The sequence below is a fragment of the Psittacula echo genome (assembly GCF_963264785.1).
Source record: "Psittacula echo genome assembly, chromosome: 5".
In the NCBI taxonomy this organism is placed as follows: Eukaryota; Metazoa; Chordata; class Aves; order Psittaciformes; family Psittacidae; genus Psittacula; species Psittacula echo.
The window spans coordinates 38183812-38201671 of record NC_137739.1 but is presented as its reverse complement, the minus strand read 5'-3'; the positions used below and the strand labels follow the sequence as shown (position 1 = coordinate 38201671).

The window sequence follows — 17860 nt, the reverse complement described above, 5'->3', positions numbered from 1 at the left end:
GCAGAGCTGTGAAACTCACACATTCAATTCCAGTAGCAAGCATCTGACAGGTAGGGGCACATGCAGCTCCATACTTGTTTTCTAAACTGTCAGAACACGATATATATTTTTTAGGAGCTTTGCAGCTTTCTAGGAAAAAGGAAGAAAAACAAACATGGCAGAGATTGTGAAGTAGCAATTTTACAACATGGGGAAAAAGAGTATGTTTCTAAGTAAACCATATCAGACCCATACCTGCAGGATTTTGAGGTCTGCCTGTGCAACTTAACCTTCCATTAACGCAGTAGCTGGGGAGGGAGAAAAAAGGCATTTCAATGCAATTCGCTCCTAAGAAAGACATTTTAATTTTTTTGTGAAGTGGCTTCATGTTTCTTACCATTGGAAGTGTTTCATTTATGTTACTTGCTCCTCTGCATCCTTCAAAATGGAATGAGTCAACTTGTCTTTTTACATTTTGTGGTATACAGTAACATCAGTTTTGAAAGTGAATAGTAAGCCATTCACTATTATGATGGCCTATCAAATAATTCTTGAGGCTTGTATATAGCTGTCCAGATGCTGCTGTTTGCTGTTGACAAAATCTCGTACCAGGAATAACCAGATCTTACGTATTATTTTCTGCTTTTTTCCATTTCCAAGCTTAAGGTAAGTCAAATGTGTTTTGATCATTTAAGAATCTTCGTATTTTAGGAAAGGGCAAAAATGATTTCTTAAAAAATGGACCTTTAGTATTAAAAGTAAGGGAGACTGTACTGGAAATGAGTTCATTTTCTCTGTAGCAGCTTGATGTTGCTATGTTTTGGATTTGTGACCAAAACACTGTTGATAACATGATGTTGTTTTAGTTATTGCTGAACAGTGTCAAGGCGTTCTCTGCTTCTCACACTGCCCCAACAGTCAGTAAGCTGGGAGGGGACATAATCAGAACAGCTGACCCAAACTGGCCAAACAGAGATTCCATACTATATATTTCATGCTCAGCAATTAAAGCACAGGTAAAGAAGGAGAAAGAAGGGATGTTCAGAGTTACGGTGCTTGTCTTCCCAAGTAACCATTATGCATGAAAAATTCAAGTTTCCTGGAAATGTTTAAATATCTGCCTGCTGAGGGAAAGTAATGAATTAATTCCTTACTTAGCTTTAATTGTGCATGCTGCTTTGCTTATTAAATAAGCTTATTTTTGCTTATTAATAATAAAGAAAGTTATTGAACTGTCTATCTCAACCCAAAAATTTTCTTGCTTTTGCCCTTTTAATTCTCTTCTGCATCTGGCTGAAGTGGAGTGAGCAAGCAACTATGTGGTACTTAGCTACTTACTGCCATTAACTCTCAACAGAGACACATGAAGACCCCTTGTCTCCATTTTCAGTGTGTTAATCTTCAAACTTGACACACTTACCAGGTAATCCCATCAGTTATCATTGATTGGTCAGGCAAGATGTACTTTCTATCTTCTAAATAGCAAGGACAATAAGATTTACGAACACACTCATTCTTGTGGTTCAAGTACAGTCCTTGAGGACAGTGGCAGCCTTCAATAGGGATGTCAGTTGGATGACACTCCAGGGCTCGGTTTGAGAGTGACAAGCATGTCCTGTCACATGCCTGAGTGTGGTAGCTGAATGTTTGATTGCCAGTACAAGTAATAGCTGTTAAACAAGACAAGAGTATATGTTAAACTTCATTTATTTATCCTCTTCCTTGTGAAAGATAACTATGCTCATAATGTGTTGCTTATATGGTGTCAACAGCTTCAATGCTTAATGCTTCCTATTGATTCTCTCTTCCTGTGGATGTGGAGCTCTAGCAAAAAATATTTCAGACCAGGTCTTAATCCCAACCATGTAGCTGTTTTGAAGTTCTATGAAGGTTAAATACCTTATTGCTCTTTTGTGCATCTTAGAATAAAATAATGCAAAGAGAAAATTTGCAGAAATACCAATGTATTTTTGAGTAACTGTGAAACCTTTGGCTATGTCTAAGTTGCATAATAGCAAATCTCATCTGCAGAATTTTTCCTAGTTCTTTCTTATCTTAAGGTACAGTATAGATTTGTTAATCTCTCTATTCCATCACTTAATTTTCAAGTCGTGGGAGCATCCATATGTTCACCTTAAAGCATATGAGTTACCTCATATAATCCTTTTTTGAAACAGACTAGAGGGCATTCAGTAATTGGACGTCTGTTATCCCATTTCTGCTTTTTCTCTCTGTTCTTTCTGTTCACTACTTTCCCCATTACTATTAAGATGATTTGGACGCTGTTTAGAATACTGCTTTACTATTTATGGTTTTTGCTGTGTTATGACACATTGGTGAAACCAGCAGCTCCTGGGAATATGGCTTTTATACCTGCTGGTTGGCTGACTTGAGCAATAAGTAGTTATTTTCTAATGACTGGCAAGTAGTTTTAAAATACGTTCTTGCTCTTATTCAGTTTTGTCTAGGTAAATCAAACATGGGAATATTCTAAATGGAAATAGATAGACCTGTATGCATGCATTCATCTGATGGTAGACTATAAAGAATTGGTTCAGTAACTTACTACAGTTGTCCATACTGTTTCTCCAGTTCTCAAGGATTAAACCCATTGAACTGCATGTTCGTGCATATGATCCCAGAGCAGAACAAATGTAAGGAAAGGTCTCTTCATAATTACAGGCTTGGTAGACACATCTCTGAAACCAAATACATGGAGAAAACTCTGTTACTAGGGGGCAGACATTCAGAAGTGCTAAAGCCTGGAGGTATTTAAAAGCTGTGTAGATCTCCTGTTTAGGGAGATGGTTTAACAGTAGGCAGTGTCAGGTTTACAGTTGGACTCTATGATCTTAAAGGTCTTTTCCAACCTAAATGATTCTATGCTGACTTGAAAAGGTAAGTCAGGCAAAATACATATTATTGCATAATAACTGATGAAAAAGATTGACATGAATAGAACATACTTAGTACCTAAAAAATTCCTTTGTTTATCCACTGCTTTTCATTTTTAATTTTCAAAATGTTGCATGGAGATTGGCAAGTAGAATGAGTTCAATTACGCACATGGGAAAATCAATACTTTGCATATTTAAAGTTGTCAACGTGAAGAAGTGAAGCATGAGCAAAAATACCTTCTGATTCATACGGATGGCACTGGTACCTATTGCAGACTTTTAGTGTGGTGGAGGCATGACCTTCAAAAACACAGTTCCTTAGCTTCTATGCATTGCTGATCCAAATGAGTGGGATACTTTATATTAGGACGTTTTGGTCCATATTTGGACTCCCTCTGTACAACGTCTATCATAATTTCCTACCTTGTAGAAAGGAATAGGGTTCACCACAGCATGGCATTTCTCGAACACTGTACCCTTCTTGGTAAGAATGGAGCAATGAGTCTCAGCAGATATTTCTAATGAAAGTAAAATGTGGACATTAAACAGAAAAAAATAGGAAAAAGGAAAAAAAAGAATTTGAAAAAAAAAGTCTGGACACACCACTGTAGCTGAGCTTTTGGCAATGATGGATTGAACAAAAGGGCAGATTCTTAGCTTGTTAGCTTGCAGACTATACTTTATACTTTTGCTCAAACAGCTCAGTAGAGCTTTTTGTTTTGTTAAACCAATAGCAATAGAGACTTGAGAAGGCAAAAATTTCATTCACAGCACTTCTGAGCAAGACAAAGACATCCATGGACATTGCAATTTCACTGGAATATCACTAAATGCCTCTTATTCATAATCTCAATCCCAGATCTCTAGATCTATGCTATATAAGCATATATATACTAGATAGGCTGAGAAAGTTGGGGCTGTTCAGCCTGGAGAAGAGAAGGCTGCATGGAGACCTCATAGCAGCCTTCCAGTATCTGAAGGGGACCTACAAGGATGCTGGAGAGGGACTCTTCTTTAGGGACTATAGTGACAGGACAAGGGTTAACGGGTTCAAACTTAAACAGAGGAAGTTCAGATCAGATATAAGGAAGAAGTTCTTTACTGTGAGGGTGGTGAGGCACTGGAATGGGTTGCCCAAGAAAGCTGTGAATGCTCCATCCCTGGCAGTGTTCAAGGCCAGGTTGGACAGAGCCTTGAGTGACATGGTTTAGTGTGAGGTGTCCCTGCCCACTAGATGATCTTAAGGTCCTTTCCAACCCTAACTATTCTATGATTCTATGTACCCTAGATGTCAGAAATGTCTTGTTAGTGACAGAATTTGTGATGTTCAATTGTCTCAGTCTCTGCTTCTCTCAAACTCTCTCATTCCCTTGGTATGGGCTTATGGAAGAGTCAGACAAGGCTGGCTGGACAGATCAGTTACAACAGGGTCATCTACTTACTGTTCAGTTGACTCAAAGCACAAGGGTCAGTATCTCTCTCTAAAGCAGGATGGCAATTTCCTGCCCTCCAGGAATCAACAAACAAGGAGGCTGTCCCTTCAGTGATATCCATGCTAGTCATGAAGTCATCTGTAGTGTCTCCATTGTAATTGCCACACAAACCTAATAACATTAGAAATGCAAGGGATGGGGGAAAATTAAATAATGCACACAATGGTCTATGTTTCATTCTATAATAGTGAGAAAATGGATTCAAAAGTTCTATATGGAGTGTCAATGAATACTATTGGTCAAGCTGCCAGAGAATTTTGATTATCTATACATTCAGTCACTGAGCCTCTGCCTCTTCAAGTTAAGACTGCCCACTTCAATGACAAATTCATAGAGAAGTTTTTGTCTTGCTTTTAGAAAAAAAGGCTTTTTCGGTGTTTTTAAATCACATGAAAGAGAAAGGCCATGATATACTTCTGCAGTTACATTTTTTCTTATGTATATAATATCTGTAAAGACAAAGAATATACATTTAGACTCTTTTAAATGCCAAAGCCTCTCTGTAATTCCCCACAGACAATTAGAATGCAGGATATGCCTTTGTGGCTAATACTGCTGTGGAATAAAAATAGACATCTCCGTCAGGTGCTGAGAAGCTTTTAAATTCTTAGGCTTATTGTCTTTACAGTGATCGTGTACTGTGTTCAAAGAACCATGTGCTCCAAGATGTAGAGACCACACAGACCAGTTTGTTGCCCATTCTTGTGAAGTAAAGCACATATTGAAAAAGGCACACATAAAACATGTGAAGTATTATACTACATGAAAAATGTCACCCATCTAATTTTTTTATTTCAAAGTTACTAGCAAAAGAAATGTATTAATTTCTTAAAATCGCTTTCAAAATTGCACTCCCTACATTTTTCTCCTTCACACGGGGACCAGATTTCTTACCTAGGGTTCTGTCTTTGAATTGTGGTCCAACTTTAACATAGGCCTGGAACACAGGTGACGTTTGAACTACAAGTTCCAGCCCGAAGGTTGTATACATTTGAATGTACATCGAGGACTGTCTGAAAATAGTGATGTCTCCTAAAAGAACAAGGACATTTAAAAACAGAAATTTTGATGCATAGAATATTGCAAAGTAATTATTTCAATGCATATGTGAGTATTCTAGCATTCTATGAGTCACCTTCTTCCACACACAACTTTCCACAGAGGGACAGATGCAATGGGAAAGATTTTAAGCTTCCTCTAAAAACTCTGCTACTGGCAATTGTGAGAGAAGAGATGCTGGGCTGTGTGAAACAGACATTTAATGTAATCTGGATTTTATATATATTCCCATTTCTTTACCTGATCTGTAAGGTAGCCGCTTAAGTTCATCATCATCAGTAAGCAGTTCATTCTGAGAAATCACAATTTTGTCCTGTAAGAAAAGGATATGGAATCAGAAGTAATTATCTGTGCTGATGGTATTCATATGTTCTTTAACTTAAGCAACTGTATTGTCAATAACTTGTAAAATAGGAAAACACTTACTCAAGGTTTTTCTCATGTTATCCCACATTGCTTTCAGTTTTCACTTTGAAAATACTCTATCTTCCTGAGTTGATGTGTCAGCTGAGATCTTTATTGTGTACGTACAAACTGAAACATATCTTTAGTACCTCTCCCCTATAATTTTTCAGTTCTGGCTACCAGCAATGATTCTAAGTATTTATTTCGCTAATCTGGTTACTGAAATGCTGGATAGAACCTGTGGAGGGAATACTTACCTTTGTAGACAGGTAAATTACAGCACTAAGTGATGTCTCAGAATGAGAATAACCAGACTTTTCATATACAGCCATTAGAGTTCCATTATGTGGCAGGCTGGGACTCTGGAGGAAAATAGTGAAAAGGGAAGTCTATGTCAGAATAACAATGATTTGTAGAATACATCTGTCATAGGATGACCTCAGTTTGTGTTCCAATAGGAAACCAAAGACAGATTCAAATATGTCCATTAGACATTGTGTATTTCTACACTGCAGGAAATTACCTTCATAAGAACATAAGTGCAAACCCCATGGAACCTGTATGATCTAGCATCAAATGTGGTAACAAAGGAGCCTCCTTCCAGTGAACACCTTCCAGGGCAGGGCAAGTCTTTGCAGTTCCATTGACCCATTGTACATTTACTAAGGAAAACAAGAAATTCTGTGTGAGCTTATTCTCATACTAAGGCACTATTACCACCAGAGGGTTTGATCCTTATGTCTGGAATTTTTGCTGTAGCTGATCAATATGCAAAATGGGTTAGTGAACACAGTGTAACATACATGTACATTCTGAAATTTTATTTCCACCTTTTTGAAATTTCTTTTTTTACCCTCCAAAAACTCAAGCTACTTTCTAGCAACAGGAGATGTAATTTGTTTCACTTTTCCCCTTATGCTTTCAGGGCTTTACTTTCTGTACGATTATCAGCTGAAATTGTTCATCTTAATTGAAAGTTGCTGAACTCTTGTATGTATTGTCAGTAAACTTTCCTGAACAGATTAATCATGAGAAGCGTTCATTGTTACAATTCTCATGATCAAATTCCATTATTTATTCTTCCACTTATTAGAATTATGGTAGCAAGAGAACACACAAAAAACTATTCCAATTAAAAAAAAAATTCCAAATTAAAAAAAAAATTGTCATAATTATTTACCACTGCAAAACAGAAATTTTGTTTTTTGATTTGGTATCAGAAATGCTGAGATTGCGAGGAAGAAACTGAAAACACTGGGTATTTGTTTTGTACTAATTTTACCTCCACTTTCATAAAAGAGATACAAATGCTACTGTTTTGTGTGGCCTAAAGGAGCATTTATATTTGTACAGATTAATCTGGAATGAGACCTGTACATCTTCAATTACAAATGTATGACTTGTGCCATTCCAAGAAGGTGGCCTTGGAGATGATATGAAATCTGCAGCTCTGAAAAGTTAAGCTAAATCTTCTAATTGATTGGTGAGGATACTCTTTATCCTCTCATGAAAGTACCTGTTGCTACTCACCAGGTCCTACATGCTGCTGTCATTGTCTCACCAGGAGCATATGTTTTCCCATTCAGTGTACATGGACATTGCTTAATGTGAACACATGTTCGATTCTTTGAGATGTCATCAAGAACTGTTCCTGCCAAAGACAATAAACAAAATAGTAAATACTTTTCCATATCCTTACTTAGCACTAAAGATAATATAGCTTGAATGCCTTCCTAACTTAGCTTGAGAATGCTATTCTTGCACAGTCAGTGTCCATACTTAGAGATGTAATGTACAGGGCATTTTCTCTTAATTATAATAAAACTGACTCTTTACAAGTGATAACAGCATTTGGCTACTTTGTTATATGAAAGTGCAGACAATTGTCTTTATTTGAAATTTTAATTTAACTTGAAATAAGAGTAAGCTTGAATGTAATTTTTTCAAATTTTATACTTTGCTATGAGACTAATTAAATTGGGAATTTTGAAGAATGGACGCCTGCTTTTTCCTAGAGTACTAGGTCTAGTTTTAAATATGTAGCTTGGAACAAATTACTTTTGACTACCCTAAAATGGTTATGATATTGATGTAAATACCCACAGCACAGTAACCTTGGAAGATAGTTCTGAAATTTCAAGAAACATTGCAAACGATAGTCAGTACGTTTTTTGCAGGAAGTTAAAGTGCTTCAAAGGGATTTTACAAAATGCCCAAAATATTGCAAAAATTCTCTGAGGTATGCTACCTCTTGCTGGTGCCCTGAAATGCTGGATATCTCTTTAGGGTAAGAAATTAATTAAGCTTACTCAATGTATATTACAGCACAGAATTTCAAAAAGGCAGCATATAATTACCCCATCACGTATTGTGGTCTTGCATAGAAAATGCTTTCCCAGTCTGTTCTTGTAAATAGTGATCAAGGACCTTTAAGGACCATGACTACTCAAAACTTCAGTTATATTATGTTATATGAAAAATGGCAGTTCTAGCAACACAATGCCCTAAAATGCACTGCTAGTTCATTATTAAGAAGTCTATTACACTTGACTGGATATATGCCAGAAACATTTGTATGTGCCATTTAAGATATGATGAATACAGAAATGATACCTTCTGGACAAAAGCAACCATAGGTACAGTGACTGGAACAGCTGTACTCTGGGTTGGAACAGGTTTTAATGCATGGAGAACCACATTCCTCATAGATTTGGTTAGCAGAACATTTTCCCACAGCTGCAACAAACAGTGAAAGTGTTAAGATTTTAAAGTGTAAACACAGATCTCATCTACCACCTAGGATAGAGAAGATCTTGTGATTTCTGGCACTAACGTTCTCTTATCCTGCTTTAATACTCAGTTCAACATTTGAATATTTGTCATTACCACCATATTCACTCTAGCTTTCATTCATTCTTCATACGCTGTTTATTAGAAGCTCCTTTCAGAAGCTTGAAGAATGGCAAACAGGCTGTATTGCAGCCTAATAAACTACCACAAACCAGATTTTCCGTAGTACTTGAAGAATTTAAATACAACTCTTCATCTTCTGTATAGCTCCTGCTTCTCAGATATTATCTGCTTTTCAGAATGCAGCTACCTAGAAATCTTAATATATGGAACATAGAACACATATAAATGTGATAAATTCAATCTTATCTGAAAGAGTAAAAATAAGTGAGGTAGGGAAATAAAGACAGAGATGAGGCTGACAAAGAAACAATAAAGACTAAAAAATTCACTACCTTTGCTTATTTGGCATTGATTTACAAATTCTTAAATTCTTAAATTTTTATATGAGCTGCATCTCTGGTAATTTAATGTGTGAGTTGGTTTAGAAGCAACCTAAACTTAAGTTACTTTTGCCTTTTTGTGATAAGCATTTCTCTTATAAAACAATGAATCCTGCTACATAGCACTGACTATAGACTGAAGTTTCACATTGATTCAGAAGGACTGCAAGAAAATGAATCAGAACTTTGATAATAAATAGGCACTTGAAAGAAAGTGTGTCTAATCATGCACAGCTTGTAGAGTAATAGAAGATTTGCTTCTTGTTTTTTTCCAATCATTAGCTGTAACTAAAAAGGTCGAGCATCTGAAAATGGACTACTGAAAATCTCCTGGAATAAAAGGGGCTATGGCAATTGTTAAGCAAAATAGGTTCAAAGATTTCAGAGGCCCTTTAGAAGTTTTTTCCTTTGAAATTTCCATGCTCTCCTTCTTCAGGCTTTACCAAAAAAAAGTGTTACTCTTAAGAAAATAATATGATTCAAGACAGTAGAGACAATTTATTTTATTATCACTTAATCATCATTCTTAACACAGAGTGTGTAAGATATAGCAAGGTTAAGTAAAATCTCCTATGAATAAAATGATTGAACTTACAGCAGAAGTTTTCAGTTCTCCAGTTGAATACCATTTGATGGGACATAGCACACTGCCTTGAATACTCTGACAGTGTAGGGCAAGTGCAATTCTTTTGTCCTGGCTCACTGCAGTCCTGCATATCAAGCTGGCAACGAATGACAAATCCATCCTTTGGCACACTGCAGGTTGGTGATACCAAGTTAAGTAGCTGAGAGCAGATCATGGCCTAAATGAAAAGAAAATTGTTCCTAGTAGTGTTTTCCCCATGTGAAAACTACAATATAACATTATTGCTAGTTATGATTTTCTTGTTGGTTTCTTTGCTGTTTTCCCCTACAGTTTAGTAATATGTATCTGACTTAAAATGCATGAGAAGTTCATTGATAGAAGGGAATATAAATCCATTGTATAATAGAAGGACTTGATGTGTTGAATTAGTTCCACTTCTCATTAAGTTGAAAATTAATTCATTCCTTCTGCACTATCAATCCCCCTAAAAGTGGCTGAGAACACTACAGGCAGGGAGTATGCAATCTTATAGAGATTCAGCTCCAGGGCAAACATCCCCGATGTGACAACAACAACGTTCGTTCCTCTTTGAGCAAACTTTTCATATGTTTGTGTTGCTTATCACATCGCCCACTACAGTATAAGGTCTCAAAGAGAAAAAATGTAAAAAGATTAAAACTCCCAGGAATAGAAGTTCTTCATCAGATCAAAGTAATTTTTCAATGTGAATACAAAGTAATATTTATAGCCCGCTTCTTCAATAAAGTATCTTCCTCACATGACCCACAAAAATTCCTCTCCTTTATTCTTGCTCTTCTTGCGGAAGGGATGTCACAAAACTAATGTTTCTCTGTTTTTCTGTTCTGGGAAAAGGAGAATCTCAGGCTGGACAGGGCTTTGAGCAACCTCATCCAGTGGAGGGTGTTCCTGCTCACAGCAGGAGACTGGAACGAAATGATCTTAAGGTCCCTTCCAACACAAACCATTCTATGAATCTATGAATTCCAGCTGGCTCTTCCTCTGTAGTATGAAACCAAAACTTTTTAGCAAGAGGAATGGTTCCTATGTTCTAACTAAAAGATTCTTGGGTTCCTAGAAAAATAAGATGAAACTATTAAGGTAAAAGAAGAAAAGTTTCCTATTTTAAGAGAAAAATTTTTAAGAATTCTGTAATTACTAGTAACCTGTATACTATATACAAGTACATGAGAATTCCAAAGTAAGATCATATTCTTGCGAAGAAATACAAACAGAATCAAATAACATGAACACTCTATGTAAAATTACATGCTTTACAGAGGATAGCAGTGAGTACTTGCCATTAGATATATGGTGACTTTATGACCTCCTAGGTAGAAAAAATAATAGGTGAGATAAATTCTGCAGTTTCGATTTCCTCAGCCTGGTAGATCTAAGCAGGAGATACTACAAACCTACTACGACACTGGCCTGAACAACCTGCTCTAGCTGACCCTATTTGAGCAGAGGTGTCTGACTAGATGATCTGAAGAGATCCCTTCTAAGCTAAACCACTCTGTGATTCTGCAAAATCTGTGTGGGAATGTCTGGTAAAACAACAGGATGATCCTAATTAGGATTAGCAATATGTTACAGGTATTCTTGAATGTCTCAAAGTCTGTACAGCTTATATTGTCAGGTCTCTTGTTATTTAACTAAAAGTTCTTTGACTGGTTCCAACAATTTCCTGTGATGACTTGCATGAAATTTCAGAAAGTTGTGGGCTAAGTGCTCTTAGGTATAGATGAATGATATAAATGTAGCCTCAAAAATGTCCAAGGGCTTCTTTCAAAATGTGTTTCAATGCAAAAAACTCCTTTTCTTTCTTATATAATTCTATACAAATTTTGACATTATCCATTTTCATGGAAGTCAGTTTTATGAAATCACTGCCTCTCCATTATTGGTTTCTATTTATCTTTCTACCTCTGTTAAGAATCATGCTGTAGAAAAGCCAAGAAGATCTTTCTTACATATTTTTTGTGAGGAACGGGGGAAATCGATATCTCCTCAGATAGGCAGATCTCTGATGGATCATCCATTTTTTGTAATGCAGCAAATTTATATGTATCCAGCAATTCACCTGTAAATTGAACATTTGTATTTTGTCAGGAAAAAGCCCACATGGACATTGTTTGTTTATTGCTGTGACGTATCAAAACTTATATTCTACTCTTTGACTGTGGAATATCCTACTAATTAGTCTATCTGATGAATAACTACCTGTTTTGCCCTTTACCTGGAGTCTATTCAGTAAAGCATATTTTTACCACCTTGATGGTTTCTCTGAGCCATTTCCTAATATATCATATCTACTACCTTACATGATGCTGCTACTGTTTTTCTGCCAGCTGTGTTATCTTTCACCAGCTGCTAATTAATGCCTGTTCTCCTCATCCCCATTCTAATATTTTCCCTTACATGTAGGACTAAACTCATCACAACCCCAAAAATACTATATACTTTTTAGACTCTCTTCTGTGCTGTGTCTAGAAAACTGCATCTGGTGGTATTGATCTGAGATTAGTTTACTGTGCAATTTAATGCCCCCACACTAGCACTGGAGTTCAGAGTAGCAGTGTGTTTTTAAAGCTAATCTTTTGAACATCCCCCCTCCGTGTAATTTTATTTCCATTGTGGAGTTCCTTTAGGACGAAAAGTAAAGCAGAAGATGTGCTCCAAGAGCATGTGTAATGATCTCCAAGTGAAAATGGGCGTTAGTTCAACAGATTAGAGTGACTCTTAAGTGAACCCCCCAAACTACATAGAGTGCTGATGTCAAGTCCTTGTACCAACTATTTTGTTCTAAAGATCCACCCTTACTGGGAAACACTACTTGTTAATGTTCTTGTCCACTATGTTCTTTTTATTATAACCTCATTCTTCTGCCTAATGTAATTATTTCACTTACTGTGCCTTGCTATACAACTAGACTGCTCTGAAAGTTAGGTGAGAGAGTAGTCCTTATCACAGTTTTCTGAAATATAAGATTCCTTACCACTTGTCTGAAGAGCCCACAATAATATCATCATACCAAATTACACTGTGTAGCATAATCAAATGACAAATATGTTGGTGACATATAGGTGTGCTTTACTCAATTCTGAAAAACTTGAGTGAGCAGTCAGAGCAATGTTAGTAGAGTATTCAGTTTCCACCTTGACTCAGTTTAACTAGCTCTCCTTCCACACAATGTGTCCTTAGAGCTTACCTTCACTCACAAATTCATTCAATTCATAACCATCATAATTTCCACACATTCCACAGGTTTTCCCCATATATTTTTTTTCAGTCAAAACCTGAAACAAAAAACCCCAATATACTTAAAAGGATCACCCTAAGTAAAATTATCTATAAAGCATTACTTTTCTCAAACACATTCAGTTCAAGGATCCAATTAAAGTTGATCCTCCTCATTAATTTCAGTGACTTGGCTAGAAGAAATATTTGGAAGCAGTAGCTTCTTTTACCAAATAGGCAAGTAGTGATTGTTGTAATTTTTTTAATTTAGGAAAAGAATAAAAGACATTTGCAGAAAATTAAAGGGAAAGATATTCTAAGGAACCAGAAAAAATACAAAAGGAAATGATGCTGTTTCTTTGCTCATATCTTTGTTGATAGAGCATGAATTTCAGGTTCATTGTCTAAGAAGTTGAAAGTTACAGAAAGAATATCTGTTTTCAGAAGGTTATTCAATTATTTACTGCTCTGGGGAATAAAGTGGCTATACTACTACTAGTGGCTACAATCAATGCATTTTTATAAAAATCTTAGATCAGAGGAAATAATTTGATTGTAGGTAGGATATAGTGCATACCAATTACAGTAGCATTTCCTGTTATATGTGTGATAGCAATGTTGATAAATTTCCCATACAATCTCTCACGTAACAATAACAATCTCTCTGTTTAAGCATAGAATGCAGTGTCTTTTGTGGCAGGAAGACTGTGTGATTTCTCACACTGAGGAAATGTATCCTCTTCTCCAAAATATATCAGCCATTTTGGAGGGAAAACATGACAAGATTCAGAAAAAGAAAACAAAAGAAAAAAAAAAAAAAGAGCCGGTAAAAGCACCATATGTTTGAAAAAAAAAAAAAAAAAGATGGGGGGGGAAGCACAGTAGAAATGACAAGACTAACGCACACACTATGCATGAAGAAATTCTAAACAGCTTTAAATAATTTCAACAGCCCTTTAGCAAAACATTGTAGCTGCTGGAACAGCTTGAGGAAAGTTTAAAATTTGTGAAAGCATCCACAAATCTCAACATTGGTGGCTTTAGTTGCGTACCAATGCTGGAAGTTAAAGGAACATGCAGATACAAAAAGCCAAGATGTTTTTTTCAAGGTGAATGGATGAAGCAGGAAAAGAATAAATATCCAAATAGTAAACACATGCAAAAAGCACCCATTAAGTTTAAAGACATCTTCTCATTCCAGTAAATCAGTGAGCATTTTCTCTTCTGCTTTATGAGAACATTTTACTAACCATGAGATAGTCATCATTGTTCCACATGACAACTAGCTCCATCTCCATCAATTTGGCCACCAGACGAATGTTGCGTCCATAAGGTGCTATTTGAATTCCATTGCTGGTGTAAGGCAACTTAATGACACTGTAATAAGGTGAGAAGAGAAACTGACTGTCTCATATCATTATTAAGCAGGTATTAGTTATCTTTTCTGGATCTAATACACATATAATCTGAGTACTTGCAGCAACCAAAAATAGATCTTTTTCCTTTGTAATTGTAGCATTTCAAGATACATTAAAATTTCTCTTGACTGAAAATGCAGTGTCAGCAGTTTCATAGAAGAATTGCAAGGAGACAGTTGCATAGTCAGTATACTAGTGAAAATGTTTGCACAGCACTTGGCATCTTCACTTGGTTTGGCTTTATTAGGGTATAAGTAAAGTGTATGTTTCAAGAACTTGTAACAATACCATTTGTGTGGTAGTATTATTTTGATTACCCTGAAAAGCTTACAGGCTGTTAATATAGGAATTATTGCTATAACTGAAACCTGACAAGGTGAGAGAAACCCATTATGGGAATGTTGTAGCAAAATCAGGTTTTCATCCTTGCAGCTGAATTCTAGTGCTACAAACTAACAACATTAAAGACAAAGTATATTGTGCCAAGTAGTCAGTAAGCATGTGATATAGTCGCAGAAAAGTTGGTTGGAAGGGACCTTCTGAAGTTGCCCAGGCCAGACTTCTACCTGAAGAAGGGCTATGTACAACACTAGACCAGGTCAGCCAAAGCCTTTGGTTCTTGTGAATGTAGGATAAAAATTTAAAATGCAGATCATTTGGTTAGGTCCACAGTTTTATATAGTTTTCTCAGGACATTAAGTAGTAAAGAAAGTTTTTTTTAATAAATACAATTTGCTAAAATAAGGTATAGCTTCAAGTTCTCTTTTTGTCATGATGGTTATTATACCCAGGTAAGTATAAGAAGATACAGACAATCTACACTCAAGTATTTCCTGTACCCACATATACTCACAGACGAAATTCAAGCCTGTCTATCTGATAAAAATGCTGAAAACTTCCATGGAAAGATTTCCTTCTATGGGAGCATTTTGTCTAGAATCAATGATGCAGAACCCAAAGTTTCCAATTAGTGTAATTCCTCAGTAAAACAGCTGTTTTCTGGACATAGTAAATCCTTGGAATAATGTATACAGACAGTAGTCTCATCCACAAGAACCTTTTTGTGAGCCCTTATGATATTTCTGTATTGGTTGTGCAGTTCAAAGTTTCTCTTATAACCTATATATGTGTCATCTTTAGCATAGAGGGTTCAGAGTTATCTAAGTCTCAAAACAAATGAACTCTAAGCAAAACACAGGAATTTCAACTAATATCTACTAAAGGGTATAAGCTCTTCTTGTAGTAGAGGCATATGCATATGCAAACTGATAGTACATAGAAGACTAGTTTCAATGTGAGAACTGTTTTGCTTTGGGAAGGTTATTAGTTTACCTCTTTAACTACAGAAACTAAGCTTGATTCAAATACCTGCAAATGAAATACTCATCTATAGAGTGTGAATGCTTGAAAGGAAGAAATGGGAGTACAGTCATCAGGTGTACTAACTTCTGTAATTTATTAATTCATTTTTGATACAAAGTAGTCTTCTTTAGTGTGACTGCTATATATATAACTCTGCTGTCTTTAAGCATGTTTTTTTCCATTAATTGCAGAATCTTACCCAACACTCCTGACAGAAATGCTGCCTTTCTCAACAATGACAACAGAAGGTCCCAGCTCAATAATGATCCTTGCAATTTTTTTGTCCAGCCCACGGCGGAACTGTATGTTGAAGTCAGGGCTGGCTTCATCACACACAGTTGCAAAGATATAGTTGCAGGTGCCAGTGAAGTCATACTGGTATTTATCAAAGGTGGAAAAATGCCCTCCGCCCCAGGTAGAACAGGAATCCTTGCTCAAAACTATAAAAGTGAAAGAGAAAAATGGATTTAGGTATCCTAACAGCATATTTGCTCATTCTGATCGCTATTTCAGTTATAAATAGCAAGAAAAGCTAGTAAGTTTCTACTCAGATTAATTATCTAAGCAAAATCCTAGACTTTTTTTTTTTTTTACAACCTCAAAATTTTATCTCAAATCAGGAAGTGAAACAATAGTGGGAGTCAGAGCAATATTCTTATTTACTGTAAACAGAGAAGACCTCCTAGCTTGCGAAACACACTTCCATCTCCTTCATTGGATATATAAATGTTTATCTTCTTACTTCAGTCTACACAATCTGTTTGCAAAGGTGACAGCTTGCTACTGGAAAAACTTTTAACATTTCAGGCACATTTGCGAAGCTATATATGACATTACTGTATCATGATTCATTGTACAGTCAGATCATTAGATGTCAGAAAACACATCTTCAAAGCCCAACTTGTAAGTCTCCACTATTTTGGGTCTGTTTCTGTGAAGAAGCTCCAGCCAGCTTTGTAAATATATGGAATGTTTTGACCAGATTTCATTTTTAAAAAGTAATCACTTTTCATCCAAATGGACAGATTTTAGGAGGTTGAAATGGATCATTAAAAAAACCCAAAACTCCAGCACTTAATGTTAGATATTTCTATACCTACTTAAAGCATTTGAACTGTCCCTCTGAAAATGACAGAATTACTGAAGTCAGTAAAATCATGTCTTTGGTTATGTATTTCCAGACTCAGATAGTTACTTTTCATTTTTTAATTATTTTTCCTTTTAGAGTTATATGAAGCTCAGGTATCTTAGAATATATCTTAGAAGCATAAAGTATCAGGTAAGATTTGCAAAGTTTGCCTGCAATTTTTATTCTCTGCTCTCTTAAAGAGTGATCAGATGACTACAGAATGGTATTGGTTTTATTTGGGTCAAGTAGAAAATACTGTTTCCCAGTGAGCTGTTACCTGTTGGCAAAAAGTACTCCTCTTCCATACTTCTGTGCTGTCCAGAACGTCTGACTGGAAAATAGGAATTGGCTAATTGTTATTGATTCTTCATGGCCAACTCTAGCTAGTGTAATATACTGTGCTTTAAAGATACTAACCAGCAAATCCCAGCTTTTTCAGAGTGTGCGAAGAAATGATTAGCTGGGGCTGCACAATGGTTGAAGTGCAATAGGAGCCCCTTTCGATACATGTAGGTGTGCTCAGTGTATTTGTTTTTATTTAAATATTATCATAGAAAAATATGATGGGAACGTCAATAACTTAAGATATTTAACACTAGATTCTATACTTGTCTTTTGAGTTCAGTTTTATTAAGTGATATCTAGATTTTCCTTTACTTTGTGTATATCCATGTCCTACTGTTCCTGTTGTTGTAAAAACAGAAAGAAGACAGAGGTGACTTGTTGAATTTTTTTTTTTTTTTTTTTTTCTGGTCACAAGTTCAACTACTTTACCTCTAGAATGAACTTTATGTAGCTTTTCCATGCATATGCTGAATGAAAATTCACTTAATTCAAGCCACTCTCTGCTTCTCATTATAATAAATCTACATTTTATAGAATTCTTTTGTTCTAGATCTCCGTATTTTCCCTAAACTAGATTAACAGTTTCACTATGAACCACTGAAATGCAGCAATTTTTGCAATACAGAGTTGCTTTTT

General features: G+C 35.9%; 1 protein-coding gene across 1 annotated transcript in view; it reads right to left on the bottom strand.

Annotated features, from left to right (window-relative positions):
* MUC6 (mucin 6, oligomeric mucus/gel-forming) overlaps positions 1-17184 on the bottom strand; it is a gene marked incomplete at both ends in the record, with an annotated part of 31208 nt that extends 14024 nt beyond the window's left edge. Inside the window, 15 exons of the mRNA XM_080618200.1 lie at positions 20-129; positions 235-287; positions 1400-1649; positions 2546-2678; positions 3300-3394; positions 5264-5401; positions 5669-5741; positions 6091-6195; positions 8447-8569; positions 9753-9929; positions 11704-11813; positions 12942-13029; positions 14221-14347; positions 15950-16190; positions 17157-17184. Coding sequence (XP_080474326.1) covers positions 20-129; positions 235-287; positions 1400-1649; positions 2546-2678; positions 3300-3394; positions 5264-5401; positions 5669-5741; positions 6091-6195; positions 8447-8569; positions 9753-9929; positions 11704-11813; positions 12942-13029; positions 14221-14347; positions 15950-16190; positions 17157-17184 — 1851 coding nt within the window. The remainder of the gene's footprint in view (positions 1-19; positions 130-234; positions 288-1399; positions 1650-2545; positions 2679-3299; positions 3395-5263; positions 5402-5668; positions 5742-6090; positions 6196-8446; positions 8570-9752; positions 9930-11703; positions 11814-12941; positions 13030-14220; positions 14348-15949; positions 16191-17156) is intronic.
* Between the last annotated feature and the right edge of the window lie 676 nt (positions 17185-17860).